This window comes from Citrus clementina, unplaced genomic scaffold (genome assembly GCF_000493195.1).
Source record: "Citrus clementina cultivar Clemenules unplaced genomic scaffold, Citrus_clementina_v1.0 scaffold_3, whole genome shotgun sequence".
Lineage (NCBI taxonomy): Eukaryota > Viridiplantae > Streptophyta > Magnoliopsida > Sapindales > Rutaceae > Citrus > Citrus x clementina.
In genome coordinates, this window is record NW_006262339.1 from 10,462,441 (window position 1) to 10,482,498 (window position 20,058).

At 34.6% G+C, this 20,058-nt stretch overlaps 1 protein-coding gene across 9 annotated transcripts; it reads right to left on the minus strand.

Annotated features, from left to right (window-relative positions):
* Positions 1 to 443: 443 nt before the first annotated feature.
* On the minus strand, positions 444 to 19,320 carry LOC18046172 (protein RRNAD1). Of its 9 annotated transcripts, none has more exons than XR_002906387.1 (14): positions 18,987 to 19,320; positions 18,812 to 18,895; positions 17,504 to 17,578; positions 17,262 to 17,342; positions 16,027 to 16,166; positions 15,192 to 15,422; positions 8,739 to 8,913; positions 8,286 to 8,369; positions 7,855 to 8,050; positions 7,315 to 7,520; positions 6,538 to 6,756; positions 2,856 to 2,973; positions 2,180 to 2,252; positions 444 to 459 (listed from the first exon to the last, which is right to left on the minus strand). XR_002906387.1 is itself a non-coding variant. In XM_024188017.1 (12 exons), exons 1-11 carry the CDS (start codon positions 19,206 to 19,208, stop codon positions 6,568 to 6,570), a joined length of 1,683 nt encoding a protein of 560 aa, XP_024043785.1. In that variant the 5' UTR covers positions 19,209 to 19,320; the 3' UTR covers positions 2,037 to 2,252; positions 6,538 to 6,567. The 9 variants fall into 9 exon arrangements, 4 of the variants coding, with proteins under 4 accessions (XP_024043785.1, XP_024043784.1, XP_024043786.1 ...); XR_002906386.1 differs by lacking the exon at positions 444 to 459 and adding an exon at positions 1,678 to 1,813; XR_002906384.1 differs by lacking the exon at positions 444 to 459 and adding an exon at positions 3,166 to 3,229 and having other exon boundaries at positions 2,037 to 2,252.
* Between the last annotated feature and the right edge of the window lie 738 nt (positions 19,321 to 20,058).

Here is a 20,058-nt window from a genome sequence, read left to right on the forward strand (position 1 = left end):
ATTTTCACAGGAAATGTGTAGAAAAATTATGTGTCGAAATTTTTTGAAACTTATAGTTACATAAATCTAGAAACAAATATAAAAATATTAAATTTGTATATGAGTATTTTCTTTATATATATCCATATCCTTTTTAGCATTAAAAAATTATTCCATATTCCAAGGATTATGATACTTAATATAACAAGGTTAGTTATTTACTTAAATTATTTACTTTTAACAAACATTAAAACAATTCAGTACATGTTATATGCCAAACACAGGATAATTGATAATAATACAATACAGCTCAGCACCAAACACTGTATAATTTATACAACAGATCAATTTAATACATACCATTCTAATACAATACAGTCCAATATAATATAATATAGTCCAGTGCGGTGCACCAAACACACCCCAAGTGAAAAACACCGGCAATACTGCACAATGACCAACGACGCGATTCTGACAATGCTGCATGACAAGATCTAGGTTTCAATTATTTTTTATTTTTTCTTATTTAAAAAGTGTACAAAGTTGTAATAATGAAATTTAGGTGAGAGGGTATTTTAGGGAGTTCTAAGAATGAGAGTCTAATTCTCAACCCCTTGTGAATCATGCTCCCATTTTCAATTCCCAATTTGGTGTAAGGTCTGCCCAAATGATTTCCATTCTTGTCCTTATTGTAGTAAGTAAACATGGGTTTAATTTGAACTCCCAAATCTAGAAAGTATACACTCCATTAGAGTTCTCCCCCCTCATTCACAAAAGGTTGAAATCAAATAAAATATATTTGGGTAAGATTATTTATATTCTAAAAATTCTCTGAATACTGTATTATACATTCATCTATTAATTTTGAAAAATTAATTTCAACTTTGTACATTCTTTAAAATGCCAAAAAAAGTTCTCACTCAAACCTTTTTTAATTAATTTGTCTTTATTTTATTCTATGGCTCAAGAAAATGCCATGCGCTCTAAAAAATTTCTCCGAGCACCTTTTTAGTTAAAATTTAATTGTTTGGTTAGATAATCAATTAGTACATTAGCATAAAAGAAAATTAATTTACTCACCCCATGATTTATAAATTCACTAGTATAGTCCATCACATATTTTGAATGAACATTTAAAGTTTGAGTTCAAGCAATATCCTGCAAATAATATCATGTTTAGAGTAGAATTCAATATTGGTAAAAAAAATAACTGTTTTTTGTACTGTATACTACAAAATCAAAAGAATCACACATACTCAATTGAAGTTAAAATCTTAGACAGATTGAGTTACTCCTCTATAAATATTTGTTTAAGATGTTCGGAAGAAAAGGTTTAGAATTTGACACTAAAAAAATTGAACGTTGAATTGTGTATGGTAAATAAGGGTTCAGAGTGATAATGTTATATTTGCTCATAATAAAATATCCTTAATAAATGTTAATAAAATGAGTATTTTTATAATAATCTTTTTATAAAACATAAGTGTTCAAAACAATTTTTAAATTGTAAATAAACCCACACAATTTACTTTTTATGTATTCATAAAAAATGACGAAACAAATAATATCTCAGAAAACAAAGAATGACTAGCTAAAAACTATGAAGGTACAAAACAAGACCTTACCAATCGATTTTCAGACAAGCTTATTATAATTTCCAAAATCTCATTCTTTGTGGAATTTGGTAGGCCACTCTTTAGTCTTTAATCTAATGGTTAACACCTTCTTGCCTCATCTTAACGTGATAATTTTTCAATAGAATTCCCCTTGATTTTAAGATGCGACTTTCCATCTTTCTTGGGCATTAATTTCCGAACATGTCTCGACAAACCTCCTGCTTTTGTATAAATTTGGAATAGAACAGGATTGAATGAATATTTTTTTAGAAAAATAATAATGCTATTCATAATTTGCATTCGGTTAATGACGTGACTGTTGACACACATTTACTGATCTATAGAAGAAATTCTGTTCTTGTTTTGAAAAACAAGTTTCTGGTTTTATTTTTGAAATTGTGAGCCGGAAAATCATGTGCCGCGGGATCTTAAGAATGCGTCTAACAAAATATAGAATCCTCTTCAGTTTTCAGTTCGCGCCGCCAAGCGGAAAAAACAAATTTGATGTTCCTGGCATTCTCGAACACGAAAATACATTTCCTAAAAAGCTGTTTTACGGTTACCGTCTACGTAATTATACTCACTTTTAAAAACAACGCAGGTACGTTCTCGTTGTGTCGAAATACAGACCAGACACGTCAACAGTGGATTTTCAACCTAAACGGAAAGGCAAAAAGGATAAATTAATAATGATACTTTGTAATAAAGTAATAACATTAACGACAGCGTTGTAAGAAAGCTACTGGGCATTAAGGAAAAATCCCAAACAAACCCATCAGCCACTCAGTCAAGATTAAACTATACTCAGCAATAATTCTGGTTATAACCTGTCGATTTCAAATGAAAAAGAAAGCACTAAGAAACATATTTTATTTTCCCTCTCTTATCTCCTAAATGGTCAACTATTCAGAAACAAGTTTCAATCCGAGCATGATCAACTTTCAGATATACAATAACTTTAACATAAACAGGACATGAGAGCGAAAGAGTATATATCTCTAAACACCAGAACTTAGATGCTTTTGTTATCATGTCTCAGTACTCTGTATGTACTTTGAAAAGTTTAAATCAACTATCTTTTCTTGAAAGCAATATTTCACGACACAAATGCATAAAACAAAGCTCATTATCTGAATATTCTACGACTGTCAAACACCCAGTAGAAAGACCAGGAAGATAAAAAGATACAAAGACGACAAAAATTGTTCAACTTCACAGACGTGTCACCACTTGTATAAGTTCCAGTTCATGGCTGCTTACCTCATATGATGCCCATCCGCGTGAACATCTTGTGAATGCAACCACAGTGTTCCCACAATTCTCTAAATTTGACTAGCCTAAAGAACGCACCAACCACAGATTTCTTCAAAGAATCTTTCTGTTATACAACATTAAAGAAATTTTAGCTATGTCAACTAACATGATTGTTAATCATTCTTATTTGCTACATAAAATAGTATCTCAAGGTGGCAAAACAGTAGCCACTCCCAGGAATTTTATTCAATTATTAGTTTATTCTTTTTAGAAGAGAGAGAAGAATTCTAAGACTGGGTCAAAGAAAGGTGGTTACAAAATGAATGGAAACGAATCCGTCTTTCTCATTCCAGCGTGCTAACTGAGACTTCCTGCAGTGACTGCTAGGTGAGGCATCACATGCAGAAAGACAAATAGTCAATGGTCAATAGTCACTCCAGGACCCTTTGGAGCTTTCAAATAATTCCTACCACTTATTTTAGCAAATAGAAAACTAAACACTTATTGAAAATGTTTGGTTATCTGGTCTAAAATCAACATGTTCAACCACCCAAAAAAAAAAAAAAAAAAGGAAGAAGAAGAAAGATTCCTCAATAGAAGTGCAGCCTAGTAGAGGATATCTTAGCCAGCAAAGCAAATCTTAGTTCTCAGTTAGACCAATGAAAACTTATGTTAGGCACAAATATAAAGAGGCAAGGGCAGTTTAGTAATTTTAGAGGCAGGGGCAGTTCAGTGATTTTATTAATTAGGGTTCAGGTATAAATAAAATATTATGGAGTCATTTAAGGTTTATGTTGAGTTTTGTCTGGTATTAGAAACTATTAGGAGTTTTAAGAGAGATTGACCTACCTCTCGAATTGTAGGTCCGGATTGTTTGTTTTCTTTTGATATAATCAATAAGAGTCAGCCCTAATTTAGCCCTAAGTCCTATCATTCTCATACAAGGGCAACAAAAGGAAACAAAAAAGGGGGGGGGGGGGGGCAAGAAAACATAGCCATGATGAAACAAAGCTGAACTATACAATACATCTACCGTCGCAGTCAAGACTAACATCAAACAACAGTGTACACATGACCATGTACTGAAACAGCATGTGCCTTGAATACAAGTCGAGTGTATCTATGTGCAGATGGTTTGGTCTGTAGTTTTAAATTTACAAAATAACAATCATATCAGCCTGTTTATCATTAACTAATATTTGCCCTATATTTCTAGACTTTAGATTAAAACAAGGAAATGCGTTTATTTTAACTAAATAACTAAAATAGCACCAGGGCAAAGCCACATTAGTTTTTCGTCGGCACTGGAATGCAAATAAAACATAAGACAATCTAAATGCTGCAAATTAATTCCAAAATTTAAGATTATTTCTAATACACTGCCATACAAGGTCAGAACTATCATATTTTGTGCATCTTGTAGGCATGGTGAAGATGCATTCTATGAATCAGTTATACTAACACTCCTCATTGCCCGTTAACTACTACAACTGAAATCAATCTGGAAGATATACTCATCAGAATTTCAAAGATAAATAACCACCGGGATATGCGTCCATTGGTCATTTAAAAAACGGCCTACCTGCATAATGCCAAAACAATATGAATATCGATGGTGATTAATACCTAGCATATCAAGGTTTTCAAATTGAGCCTTCATTATGTTAATTTGCAAATAGCATTTAAAATTTACATGTTCGAGTGTAAGTTTCACCTCAGAATGTTGAGGACTGAAACTGGGTTAACAACCAAAAGAAATTAAAGTCAATAGTGAGTGCCACTTTAGTCCTAAAACAGGTCCTTTTCATTTTTTTAAAGATTTTGTCCTACTACAGGTCTTTTAATCTGCCAAAGTTTAACCAAACCACTACTAGAAAACATTCATCATGGCTTTAACATCATCTGTCATCTACCGACCTTTCGCAAAGCTAGAGATTGGTTCCAATTAAAGTATGAAAAATAATTAAAAAATTTCCACCTTTCATGATGACAATCAGCTTAACAGCACTGATTTTTCTGTGTAGGTATGACATCAGACGAGACTACTCTCAGTAAACATATCTGATATTTGAATATAAATACTTCAATTTGGACAAAACACACATAATAGTTTGCATATCATCTTGGAGAAATATTGCAAACGCTCTATGAAAGATGAACAAAAAGTCCTTACAAAGTTTTAAGGAATATATATAAATAGCCTAAATCCTTTGAATGAGAATGATGCCCTCTCTCAAAATATGTTGGTCATCTATGCTAATATAATGTGAATCCATGACAATTTAACTAAAAGTTATAATGTTTACAGCATACGAGTCATGAACAAGTAACATAAAATTTCCTATTACACAATTCAAAAATCTTTTAACAAGATTTGCAGTTTGCTAAACCAATTACTAGATTTCACATTCTTGACAAAGACAAACTGCAGTGATTTCAGCTTCATTAGAAATTTGGAGCTAACCAATCAAAGCTATGCTAGAAAACATACATCTTAAATATTCTTAATATACAAAATATTATGAGTTTCTAAATCAGAAAGCTAGGATAATTGATTGATTTGATATTTAACAAACATTGAAGGCACTATGAATGAACTAAACTCAATGACTGGATGGATGGGGCAAAAAGAAAAAAAAGGTGTCATCCAAAAAGTTGTTGCTAACCAGGGTTTTATTGCATAATAAATTCTAGCCAATAACAGCAGATATTAAGTTCAATGTTGTCAGATTTCTCACAATCAAGAAAGTAGTGTTTATTGTAGATTCGACTCATACTCAATGGCCACAATGGATGCCTAACAGCAGGCTACTTTTTATAACAACCAAAGGTTTTAAAGCCTCGTGATGAGATTGTAAAAACGACAAGCAATAAAGAGTGGGTTTGTCATCTACTTATGTGAGATTCAATGATGTCCAGATTTGATGCTCTTGTTCATTGGTAAAAACATCAAGAAGAGAAAGTAAAGACAGAAAGATATGGTTTAGCAGAGGGAGATGTCTAGATATTATCATGACTATAAGTTCTAACATAAAAGAAATAAATTTAAAATGAATGAGACTTCTTTTCTTGACTCAAGGGAACCTAAGTAAATTTGCACAACAAAGCAGGTCTATTTCAGGTTTTGAATAACCCTGAAGGCATAACATTATCATATCAAGACTATAAACCATATCTTATACTTTTCATATATGCTTCATGAATCTTCCCAAAGCATTGAAAATGTGTACCACAAAGTAATGGCTTATCAGAAGTCAGCAAACAGTGCAAAGATTAAACAAGTTTACAAATATCCATGACAATAATGATAAATAACAGGTATCAAACATTTTTGCATCCTTGTAATGTCTGTATATCTAACAATGTGAAAGAATGAACTGGTGACTTTATTGAGCTAACATCAGAGCTACAGGCATTACTTGAGATTGCTATGACTATTTATACTATTATCACTTACTACTAGCGACGAATCTCTAACTGGATCACATTTCTTTACTACATAGCAACTTCCACCAACCCAGTAAAAGACTACCAAGAAAGCACTCATCACATGATAAATGTTTAGTTGGTTGCATCTTGTTGACAAGTATTGCAAAATCAATGCACAAGTATGTTACAAGTTAGAAAACATGTTGCCCACACACACGTGCAGGCATGCACACATGAGAGAGGAGGGAATGATCATTACCACTTATCATGCTAAGTTGCATTATTTGTGTCAACTTTTTGGCTTCTTAGCAATTATAGCCACATTCCTTGGGGATAATACAGGATCAAAAACAGGTAACATGACTGCTTCCAGAGAACTGCCTTGCTCCTGGAGGAACAGTAATCTATCCAGCAGAATATAAGTTTCCAAAACAGGTGCCAATGCAGCTCGAAGGGACCAATAAGGTCCAATGATGTCCTGTAAGTTATATTTAATCAATCAGTACATTGTCAGCCGATATGCACATTCATTTAATGTCCATGTCCCTGCTGCCACTAGAAAGAACAACTATAACATAAGAAGTACATATGGAAATGAAACAATGCCCAAGTTGCATCTTTGGCAATAAATGCATCCCAGCAAATGCTGGTATTTCTGATTATATTTCTCTTTGAATACTTTGTTCAGGATAAACATTTATGAAATTTCATGATACGGTAAGCTAGTAACAAAATTTTCAAGCAAACATGTTTTCATAACTTAAGAAAGAGAAAATAGCAGTATTACTTCGGGAAGCAGCTATGATGCAAATCTAAATTATATGTAATGTTCAAGACAAGAATGAAAAATATATTCAGTATACCACTTGCATATGGGCACTTGTTAGATTATTAACTTATTTGTCAGTAAATTAATTTATTCTTGCAATTTTACTCTTAAAAGAAACAGAGGGCAAAAAAACTGTAATGATTATAAAAGAAAAAGTTAAAGAAGAATATTTTAAATACAATAATAAGTGGTATGTGAATAACGCACTGCAAAAGGCTCAGCTTCATCCCATAATCTATGAAGATTTAGGTTGTCCAGAGGTTTGAGATCAAGGCGGCATGATCCAGACAGACAATATTTCTCAAAAAGTAAATATTTGTCATCAGAAACAGTGTGTTCACATCTTGTACTCCTATTGAATGAATTTCCATGAGATAAGGCTGCTGTATCCAACATTGAGACTGACTTGTTATCTGCAGGACAAGTTTTACAAGCAATTCAAATAGATCACCAATTAAATTTCCACAAAGTACATCTGCTGGGACTATATTGAGCAAAGACTTATTTTGAGCAAAGATTCATCAAAGTTCCAGCCCTCTGAATGCGCACTGATCGAATAACTTTGCTGCTGGGAAGCTTTCCAAATAGATGCAAGGCTTTCTTTCTTTCGAATGAATTAAAAAGAAATATTTTCTTTTCTCATATGCCTTTTTACTTTTCATTTTTTGGGATTGTCTCGCTCATGAGAAGCAAAGAAAGGTTCAACTGCAATCTAGCATGCTTCAAAAATTAAAGATCATAATTTACCCATTTTGGATTCTTTGGGATTCAAGAATGAGTAAGCAATGCCACAATGCTTCTGATCGAAAGATGGACATGTGTGATCTTCAATACGCAACCGAGACTCTAGGATCCTTCTTTGTTGTTGGCGACGCAAAGCCTTGCCTTGACGTCCAACTGACGGACTTGTTACAATTACTTCTGGATAATATTTACAAAGGACCTTCAAAAGAAAAGTTATTCCATACATGGCATGTCTTAAAAGAATTTAACGTATGCAATTCAATGATTTTTTCTTAGAATACCAGAAACCTTTAAAATGAATGACAATAACACCATCTCCATGAAAATGTGGAAGGCATAAAGATTGCCAACTACACAGAGAAGTAACAAACCAAATGTTTTTCAAAACTCACAAAACAGGGCTAGAAATGAACAGGGTTGTAAACATTGCATACCATTTGAAAAGCAGCACGGAAAGCATGCAACTCAAAATTATGAACACCAGCATCCATTTCTAGACTTCTCCATCTCTCTGCACTCTAAAAAATGATAAAGCAAGGACACAGAGTTTGCCCTTAGTACATCATTGTACATTGCAGAAAAGAATCTTGAAAATAAGATTGCTGGACATTTTTTAAACTATAAACATTCAGAATGCATTGACGTACAAGAGAGAAGGGGAAAAAAGGAAACAAAGAGAAAGAAGGGTAAGTTAAGAGAAAAATTGAGAAATATACAGAAGAATAGGGGAGAAAGCCAATATTCACTATTTTGTGAATCCATCAACTTATATATATAATATACAGCAATTTTGATTGAAAAGAAACCTGCACCTTTCTATACTTCTATAAATCTTTTGTAAAATAAAATAAAATTAAACTGAAAGTAAAAACAATATATGCATGTACCTGACAAGCAAGATCACGTGAACTTTTTCCAAGGGTAAAGCCAAGAGATTTAACACCATGACTAATGGGAAAACCACTTGGAGACCCAGCTAAGTCAATTCCTTCTTCAGATAATAAGTTGTAACAGCAGCCGATGCTAACAACAGCTTTAACTTCTTTGCATTCCACGAAGGTCCTGATCCAACAGAGATGTACTTATGTTGATCATCCAATAGAAATGTATTTGTTAAATTCAATTAAATATTAGTAAACCAATACAGGTGACATGAAATTTTTGTATCAGTATAAATCCTGTAACAGGAATTCAGGAAATAAAGATTGGTAGAATGACATGAATTAGGGAAACCATAACCACTAGAAGTGCGAGAATAACATTGACACTAGAATTGCAGAAATAGATTAGCTTAAATATGACTACCAACATGCATCCCAGCAAACAGGAAGTGTTTGGCCTAAGTGCAGGAATAACATTGACACAAGAACTGCAGAATAGAATAGCTTAAATATGACTATCAACATGCATCCTGGCAAACAGGAAGTGTTTGGCCATCAGAAGATAGATTTATCTAATCAATATCTTCTACCATGTAGCTTTCTTCTCTTATAAGATATACTCAATTTCCTTTTTTAGCACACATTTTACCCGACCTCTCCCCATGCGTAAACAAAATTAACTTAAGGCATTCTCAAGATTGGTGTGAGGAGGATTTATATCCAGACCGCTACCTGTACTTCAGGAGATCTAGCCAACAGCATAATCCACTTGGAGAAATCAAATAATGTTAGTTTTTCCTTCATTACTTTCTTCTCACTCAGCGGTCATATATTGAAAAAACATATACAGACACAGCAACAATTAGATTATCAATTCGAACAGGGATATGAGAAGTTCACAAGATTGAGTCCTTAGGGGTCTTCTCATTCCACCTTTTTCATTGCAATTTGCTATCATGTTACTCTATTAGAGTACTAAAGTTGAGAAGTCACTCAGACGAAGTTGGTCAGTGTTTGCTAAAATGTCAAGCCGACAGGGTCCCAATCTGATGCCAGTAAATCCAGGTCAAAGGTCAATCACAGCTGACTTAAGTCCCTCAAAACTGATTCGATTGCTCTTGACGGATAGATACATAAGGGGTTTAGGTTGATGGGTTGTCGCACATTTTGGCATTTACTTTTTTCAACTTAAAAACAATAATAAGGATTCATAATTTGATGGTTTGTGGAAAAGTCACATGTTTTCTATCCTATTTTTAAGGAAAAAAGATAGGGATAGAAAAGAAAAAAGATAGGGATAGAATTTCAGTTTTTTGATAGAGTTTGTTTCCTAGTTTCTTGGTATGCAGTTAGTTGTTTACTTTCCTACTCTTGCACGTTATGTAGTTTAGAATCTATATATGTATTATGTAATCCTATTGTAAAAGATAAGAAAATGAGATACATATTTCTTCAATAATTTTCTCATGGTATCAGAGCCGCTCTTTGATTCTTGGGTTTAGTTTCAATTCTATTTGAATACCAATGTCAAAGTATAGCGAGCAAGAAACTTCTGAGTTATCTTCAGAGCAGTTGCAACGGCATCTACAACCATCAAGTTATGTTTCTAATGATAGTCCATCACTTCAGATCACAACCCATAAATTGAATGGTCAAAATTTTCTTCAGTGGTCCCAATCTGTGAAGATGTTTATCAGAGGTAAAGGGAAGATTGGTTACCTTACTGGTTCAATTAAAGAACCAACTGAAGAAGACCCAAAGTTTCAAACTTGGGATGCTGACAACTCAATGATCATGTCATGGTTAGTGAATTCAATGGAACAAGAAATAGGTCAAACTTACTTGTTTCTGCCAACAGCAAAAGATTTGTGGGATGCTGTCACCGAGACCTATTCTGATTTGGGAAATTCTGCTAAGATTTATGATCTAAAAACCAGAATTCGAGAAACCGAACAAGGTAGTCAAGGAGCGACTAAATACTACAATATTTTGAAGGGCTTATGGCAAGAGTTAGATCAGTACTATGATGGCGAGTGGGAATGTGCCGCTGATAGTGCTAAATACAAGAAGATGTTAGAAAAAGAGCGTGTATTTGAATTCTTAGCAGGTTTGAGTTCAGACCTTGATGAAGTCCGTGGGCGAGTACTTGGCAAGGAACCTCTACCTTCTACCAGGGAAGTGTTTTCTTATGTAAGAAGAGAGGAAAGTAGAAAGAATGTGATGATGGGAGGTTCTTCAGCAGAGAACTCAGCCTTGCTCTCTGTTACACCAGAAGCTCCACTGGTTGGGGGAACAAAAAACCTGAAGAAGAGTGATGAGAAGGACAGAGTTTGGTGTGATTATTGCCACAAGCCAAGACATACCAGAGATGCATGTTGGAAGCTTCATGGAAAACCTCCAAATCTGAAAAACAATAAATTCTCTGGTAAACATAGTCGTGGTTTCCAAGTTGTTAGGGAGAATCAGCCGACAACCAACACTGGAGAAACCGAATCCCAACTCTTCACTAAAGAGCAGTTAAAGCAACTGTACAGGTTTCTAAATCAGTCACAATCTCTCCCAAATCCTTCATCCTTTAGTTCTTTAGCCCAAAAAGGTAATAATTTCACTGCTTTAGGAGTTGTTTATGAGAAACAAGATCCATGGATCATCGATTCAGGAGCAACCGATCATATGACCAGCCATTCTAAATTATTTTCTTCATATATTCCATGTTCTGGAAGTCAAAAAATTAAAATTGCTGATGGTTCACTATCTTCTGTAGCAGGAAAAGGATCTATTCCTATCTCCACAAATTTGGTGTTAAAATCTGTTCTTCATGTTCCTAATTTGTCTTGTAATCTTTTATCTGTTAGCAAAATTACCAAGGATCTTCATTACATTGCTAAATTCTCTCCTTCCTATTGTGAATTTCAGGACCTGTGTTCAGGGAAGAAGATTGGCAGTGCTAGAGAGGTAGATGGTTTGTACTACTTCGAGGAGGATGTTAGTTTGTGTGGAGAAGCTCAGGCAGCAAATAATGAACTAACTTTCTCTATTGAAGATGAAATAATGTTGTGGCATCTCCGATTAGGTCATCCTAGTTTTTCTTATTTACAACATTTGTTTCCTTTACTATTCAAGAATAAAAATCCTTCTTTGTTTCAGTGTGAAATTTGTGTATTGTCCAAACATCATCGTGCATCTTTTCCTTCACAGTCGTATAAAAAATCTGCACCTTTTTCTCTTATACACAGTGATATTTGGGGACCCTCTCGTGTTACAAACATTTCGGGGGCTAAATGGTTCATAACTTTTATTGATGACCACACTCGTGTTTGTTGGGTGTACTTGCTTAAAGAAAAATCAGAAACTGCAACAGTTTTTAAAACCTTTCATACCATGATTCAAACACAATTTCAAGCACAAATCCAAGTCTTTAGAACTGATAATGGGAGAGAATATTTTGCTACTGCCCTTGGTCATTATTTCATGGAAAATGGCATTGTGCATCAATCCTCTTGTGTAGATACTCCTCAGCAAAATGGTGTTGCTGAACGGAAAAATCGACACCTATTAGAAGTTGCACGCTCTCTTATGTTCACAAATAGAGTGCCAAAACAGTTTTGGGGTGAAGCCATTCTCACAACATCATACTTGATAAATCGTATGCCTACCCGAATCTTTAATTTTCAGTCTCCATTAAATGTTTTCACAAAATTCTATCCCTTCGCTAAGGTTTTCACATCTTTACCACCAAAGATTTTTGGGTGTATTGCTTTTGTTCACGTTCATAAACAGAACTGGAGCAAACTTGATCCTAGGGCTTTAAAATGTGTATTTCTTGGCTATTCTCCTACTCAAAAAGGCTACAAATGTTATGATCCATTGTCTAAAAAATTCTTCGTCACAATGGATGTTACATTTTTTGAAAATAGGTCTTTCTTTCCCCATAACTTCTCTTCAGGGGGAGGATCATACTCAGGAAGATCATTTTTGGGAATTATCTCTTCCAATGCCTATTATGTCTTGTGTACCTTATGTTCCTTCTACAATGCCATCAATTGTGAATAATGAAAAATCATTAGAGAGAGTTCCAGAACCAAAGCTTCAAGTCTACACACGACGGAATTCGAAAAGGTCAAGTCATCATTCCTCTCCTCACTGCCAAGACTCGGATCCAAACACAGGCAACTTGGAACTTGCAGGTAACATTCATTCTAATCCTATTTCAGAATCTGTTTTAGAAACTACAAATGATCTAGATGTTCCAATTGCACAACGGAAAGAAACTAGATCTTGTACTCTTCATCCAATTTCTAAGTATGTGTCATATCATAGATTATCTCCATTTTTTAGAGCTTTTACAGGTAACCTGTCTGTTATAGCAATTCCAAAATCTGTACAGGATGCTGTTTCTATTCCAGAATGGAGAGATGCTGTGTATGCAGAGATGAGAGCTCTAGTAAAAAACAAAACTTGGGAACTAGTCAAGTTACCAGAAGGAAAAAAACCAGTGGGTTGCAAGTGGATTTTTGCAGTTAAATACAGAGCAGATGGTTCACTTGAGCGGTACAAAGCTAGGCTCATCGCGAAAAGGTTTTACACAAACATATGGCATTAACTACCAAGAAACATTTGCTCCCGTGGCAAAGATGAATTCCATTCGGGTTTTGTTGTCTCTTACAGCAAGCCTAGGATGGCAACTACAACAGTTAGATGTTAAGAATGCGTTCCTTAATGGAGAGCTTGAAGAGGAGGTATATATGGATCTACCACCAGGTTTTGAGAATGAATATGGTATTGAAAAAGTGTGCAAGCTGAAGAGATCACTTTACGGCTTAAAACAATCTCCTCGAGCTTGGTTTGACAGATTTACCAAATCTGTTCGTAGCTTTGGATATTTACAGAGTCAAGCAGATCATACAATGTTTTTTAAACACTTCACTGATGGTAGTGTTGTGATCGTCATTGTATATGTAGACGATATCATCTTGACTGGAAGCAATGTAATAGAAATGGAAAATCTCAAGAAGGTTCTTGCTAGAGAATTTGAGATGAAGGATCTTGGACCAGAATTTGAGATGAAGGATCTTGGACCATTAAGATACTTTTTGGGCATGGAAATTGCAAGATCCAGTAAAGGCATTTTTGTTTCTCAAAGGAAATATACTTTAGACTTGCTCAAGGAAACTGGCATGTTGGGATGCAAACCTGGAGACACTCCTATTGATCCTTATCACAAATTGGGATATGCAATTGAAGGAAAATCAGTGGATAGAGAAAGTTACCAAAGGTTGGTTGGTAAGTTGATATACTTGTCTCATACTAGGCCAGACATAGCCTTTGCAGTAAGTGTTATTAGTCAATTTATGCACTCTCCATGTAAAGAGCACTTGGAAGCTGTTTACAAGGTTCTCAAGTACCTGAAAAAAACTCCAGGAAAAGGTCTGCTATTCAAGAAAAATAACAATCTGCAAGTTGAAGTATATACTGATGCAGATTGGGCTGGATCTGTTATTGATAGAAGGTCAACTTCAGGGTATTGCACATTTGTAGGAGGAAACTTGGTAACTTGGAGGAGTAAGAAGCAATCAGTGGTTGCAAGAAGCAGTGCCGAAGCTGAATTTAGAGCAGTAGCACATGGTATTTGTGAACTTTTGTGGTTAAAGAAGCTACTTGAAGAATTGAAGATTATTATTGATGTTCCTATGAAGTTGTATTGTGACAACAAGGCAGCAATAAACATTGCTCATAACCCTGTTCATCATGACAAAACTAAACATGTTGAAGTGGATCGTCATTTTATCAAGGAGAAAATAGAAAGTGGTTTGATATGCATGACCTTTGTTCCAACAACAAAGCAGCTAGCCGATATTCTTACTAAAGGACTTCATAAATCAAGCTTTGAGTCACTAATTAGCAAGCTGGGAATGATTGATATCTTCGAACCAACTTGAGGGGGAGTGTGGAAAAGTCACATGTTTTCTATCCTATTTTTAAGGAAAAAAGATAGGGATAGAAAAGAAAAAAGATAGGGATAAAATTTCAATTTTTTGATAGAGTTTGTTTCCTAGTTTCTTGGTCTGCAGTTAGTTGTTTACTTTCCTACTCTTGCACGTTATGTAGTTTAGAATCTATATATGTATTATGTAATCCTGTTGTAAAAGATAAGAAAATGAGATACATATTTCTTCAATAATTTTCTCATGGTTAATATATATAAATTCGTTAAAATCCAAACTACAGTGTAGATTGATTGCAATACTTGTATAGTTTTCTTTTTTGTATGCGCAATACTTGTATGGTTGTATTCACTGTTTAGATCGGACAGTTCCAAAATTATCTAGTCAGTCTAACAAAATAAACAGACTCAACATAACATTATCCATTAGTGAGTACCAGATATGGAATAAAAAAGACCTCCATTTAATTCAATTGGATAGAAGAGATAAGGTTCAAATCATATTTAAGACTCACTTGAGCATTGTTACTGAAAGATCTCCACAGGCATGAAGCCCAGCAAGAACCAAAGAATTGCAAGAAGATCGTAGTTTTCTTCCCTCACATTCTTGATGATTTTGCTCAACCAGCTTTGACTGCTCAACATCATCACTGTGTAGTGACATATTGCTCAAGGCTTTCAAGGTGTCAATGGACATTACCCGGCATGTGATTGTCTTGGGCACATTAGGATTCTTGTTTCCTGATCTAAATAAAATTAGATTACAAATTGTCTATGCCCAAGATTATAAACAAAAACAGTTCTGTAAAGTACAAGACAATCATGCAAGCAGCATCAAACACTTGATGAACATAATCTTGACAGCCTAACGCATTATTTCCGCACCATCTGGAATATCTACCTTCATGTTTCAAAAACCTGTAATGACATAGCACATCCTACGAAAGTCCATAAAACTTCCTAAACAAAATGGTCATTCCACTCAAACCAACAATGCCTCCCAATTATCATGAATGAAGGAAAATTACACATCTCATAACAGAAGGGAGCTATAAAACTTCAAAACTAAAACAGTAGTTCCACTCAAACTGATAATGCCTCCCAACTGTAAAGGAAAATGGCACATCTCATAAAAGGGACAAAGAAAGAGGAAACTAGCCCCTGACCTAACTTTGGCCCGTAATGAAACCAGTTATCTCAATGCATTCATCTCCAAACAAAAACCATCAAATGAAATTAAAACTCCTAAGAGAATCATGCAACAATGTCATTTTGGAAAACTCAAGATGTCATGGCTTCCTTATGCATAAAAAAATTATCAAAGAGGCAAAAATTGAACCCATCTAATACCCATTTTTCGGCATCTGAGCTGCATAATACTTTTTGATTCGTTCTGCACGTGCATTTGTAACTTTTCCATGATGTGAAGAAGCATCTATTGCCACTAGGGAATGCTGGTACTGGAAGGAAAGAACTTGAGCAAGATAGCCCTAAAAGACCAATTTAATCACAAGTTAACAACTGTACAAGTACACATAGAGATTATCTTGTTGAGACAAATGCTAAGGCAATAGATATACAGTTTAAAGAGAAATAGAAACCATTATCTAACTCAGCACTTCTTTAACAAGATAAACAAACTGCTTTATGCATCAAAGACCTAGAAGATAATCTTTACTTCCCTAAACAGATTTTTCCTATTGAACAGATGTTGCATATGAAATTTTATGAAACGTCAAGGTAGGTTTTTGACCAATTTTAGGGAGGTTCTTGATATTTGCAAAATCCTTGAGGTTCCTGACAAATCTAAAAACCAAAGGGGTGCATGTACTTTAACCAAACTTCAAGGAAGATCAATTCCTTAATACCCATGAGATTTGCCTTAAATTCACTCAGGTTCATGGTACCACAGTCCTAAAATCCACTCATGATATGATTTTTGACAAAAGGCTTGTGACTAATGATACCTGATTTTAGGCTACATGCCAGTGGTCATTCAGGTTTGCAGACCATACAAGTATTAAACAAAATAATAATAAGTCTCTCTTCATTCCCTCCTTCAGCGGAAGAGACAGGATTTTTTCTTCCCAATAAGAGACGTGCGAGGAAAGAGAAATTGAAATTTGTTCAAGAAGACTCAACCTCTGACAACAAGGCCTCATTAAACTAACAGCCATCATTGAAACCGAAAAGCAACAGCCACCATCATCCATCTTCAAGCTATTAATAAGAGGAGGGGGGGGGGGTGGTGAAGGATGTGATGGAGGGTAAGCTTCAGTGCATTCCACAATGCCTAGGGCCGCCTTCTATAAGTTCAGATCGCAGCAAGCTGCTTTTCCCATTGTAAGGTATTTTCAATTCAAGGACCCAGTACAGCCAGAAAGTCTGAACTGGAAGGTACCCTAGCACATATGTTCCACCTAATGATTAATACTACATCAAAAAATTGTATCACTAAATCAAACTGTTTGCAAGGCCACAATCAAAATAAAAGAGGTAGCAATATCAGAATTAATCAAGCAACCCAAATTCCATGTACTTTGCATAAAAATATAAACAGAAGAACTTAAAAAAAAAGAGCACACCTGGCCGGCACCGACATCAACTATGGCATCAGCTTTTACAGTATTTGCTATTGAATTAACAACCGCAGAAAGGACTTCTACCTGATCATGCCACACACAAGTTAGACTGCGAGATTAACAAGAGAACAATAAGAGATCAAAAAATCCAAGAACCACATATAACCGTCTTACGAACAGTGGGAATGGATAAAAATAATATCGAAGAAGAAAAAATATTGACAGATTGAATTTCAATGACCCACTTCATGTTTTTTCTTCAGATTCATGCCTTGGGCAAGAACAGTATTGAGTGATGTCACTGGAAAGCTGGGCAATACCTGCAACAATCCCAAGTTGTTTGTAACCTTGTGAATCCAACCCAACTCACACACACAAGAATAAACAAGCTATCTCTCTATACACAAGCACACATGAATAACTCTTGATGCTGTTTATAGCCTTGAGCCTTGTATAAAATAATAGAAGTATGTTAAACGAGAAACTTCAAATTGAAAAAAATCAATACAGAAATGAATATCCATGAGCACCAAATTGGAGGTTTTCCAGCAGGATAATTCTGGAAATCCTTCTCTAGAAAATCATTTCCAGAACTTTACAAGAAGATAAATTGACAGTAAGGGTGCTAACACAACAGCAAGATACCCAATGAGAGAAGCAAGTGAAGAAAGTGGAAAGGATTGCTTTGATCACAAAAGTTAACTGCTCTTGTCTCTCTCTCTCTTTTTTTTTTCTCCCCTGGTAGTCTATTTTCTGTTTCATTTGATTTGCGTCTATTTTCTGTTTCATTTGATTTGCTAGCTAAAATAAGGGGGCAAAGCTGGAGTGCCTAGCTTAGAGAGGCCAATCCTAAATCATGCTCTTATGCCACAAGTGTCAATTTCATTAAGCAGCTACTTTCTTCACAAACCGTTAAGTCCATTAATTGTTTTAATGGTGTCCATTAATGCATCTCAAAATGTCAAAGAAACCAATCACAATGGCAAATACCGCTTGAGCTGCCTTCTTTACTAGCTAATGATTCCTGACACAATCTTGCCAGCTGAGGGGTTGAAAGGATGGTACACTATACAACATGCTACAGATTAATCACTTTCTTATAACAAAAGCACATTGCAAATATTACAAATTTTATTTATTTATTTTTTTTTTTTGGATAAGAAACTAAAAAATGAAGTGTGAATATAGGAGTGGTTTTAGCAACTCCAATATTACATTTCACACTAACTAACAAAGTTAAGCCGCCATTAATGGAACTCTAGAGCAATACAAGAAGTCCAAGCAGCAAAGATATAAAGTGCAAATATGTCAGTTGTATTGGCAACATCAAAAGTGCTTTCCAACAATCAAAACCACTTTCTTAAAGGTTAAAAAGCACCTGAAGATAATTTTGATCCAAAAAACACGAATAAGTGCTTTTGTAAAAGCACTTTTCATTGGAAGTGCTTTCTTGTTAAGTCACACGGAAACTAGGGACCAATGAGAAAGCCTCTAACTTCATCACTTCACATTTAGCATTAATGAGCCACAAATCAAAATATTAAAATATTTACCATCTGTAAATCAGCTTGCTCTCTAGGAAACTCTAGAGACTTCAAAGTAAGAACAAATTCCTTAAGCGAATCAGGCCAGTGATCCTATCAAACAACAAACTAATTATTAACTAAACGCAAAACCATTGCAATTAAATGAGTTAAAAAAACAACTAATTTGTATAAGACGTCGTACCTGGACGATTCCAGAAGGAATCAGGAGAAGATTTTCGGTGGATTCATTGCGAAGGCAATCGATCCAGTCCTTATCAACAGCTTCCCAAAGCCTGTCGCTGAAGAAATTGACCACGTGGGCGTTTATTAAGAAAGTAAAAGGCTTGATGAAATCGACAATGGCTTTGATCCATTCTAGTGTCTCGCTTGCAGTCGCGCAAGAGTACTTGCACCGCCCCGCCATTTGCTTAACACTGTCAGCGTGGCTTTACAAGGAATCCATTTACCCGGTAAAATGGGTGATTTTCGCTATCGCTGATGACCGAAAAGGTAAAAGCCATATTTTTATGAGAAATAGTTTAAAACATGATAATTTTAGGATGTGGATTGAAAATTATGCTCGAAAGAATGACAACGACCCAAGGTTTTTTTTAAGGGTAATTTTTAAAAACCTTCCCTGAGGTTTGGACTTGTTGCAAGTAGATGGTGAGAATTGATTTATTTGTAAAAACCCTCCTATCATCAATTAAGTTTAACATTGACTGTTAGTTGACCGTGCAAATACAATATTACCCTTAACAATAGTTTGTAAATGAAAATAACTAAAAAAAAACTAAAATTATTGGTGCAAAAAGCACAAACCCTATTTTTTTGATAATTTTATCCTTATCAATTCTAAAAATTTACAATATCATAGATAAAGATTATGACTATTTCATTTTTAAATTTTTAATTTTATCTTTCTTGTAGGAATTTTAAGAAAATATCAATAATTTAAAGAGGATTTTTTAATTTTTTAATTTTAACTTTTTTATAGAAACTTTAAGAAAATATCAATAATTTAAAAAGTGTAAAATAGCTAATAATTTTGGTTTTTTTTTAGTTATTTTCGTTTATAAACTATTGTTAAGGGTAATATTGTCTTTGCACAGTCAACTAACGGTCAATGTTAAACTTAACTGACGGTAGGGGGTTTTTTACAAATAAATCAATTCTCGCCATCTATTTGCAACAAGCCCAAACCTCAGGAGAGGTTTTTAAAAATTACCCTTTTTTTAAATGCATTTATACAACCAATTAAGTTTAGAAATAGC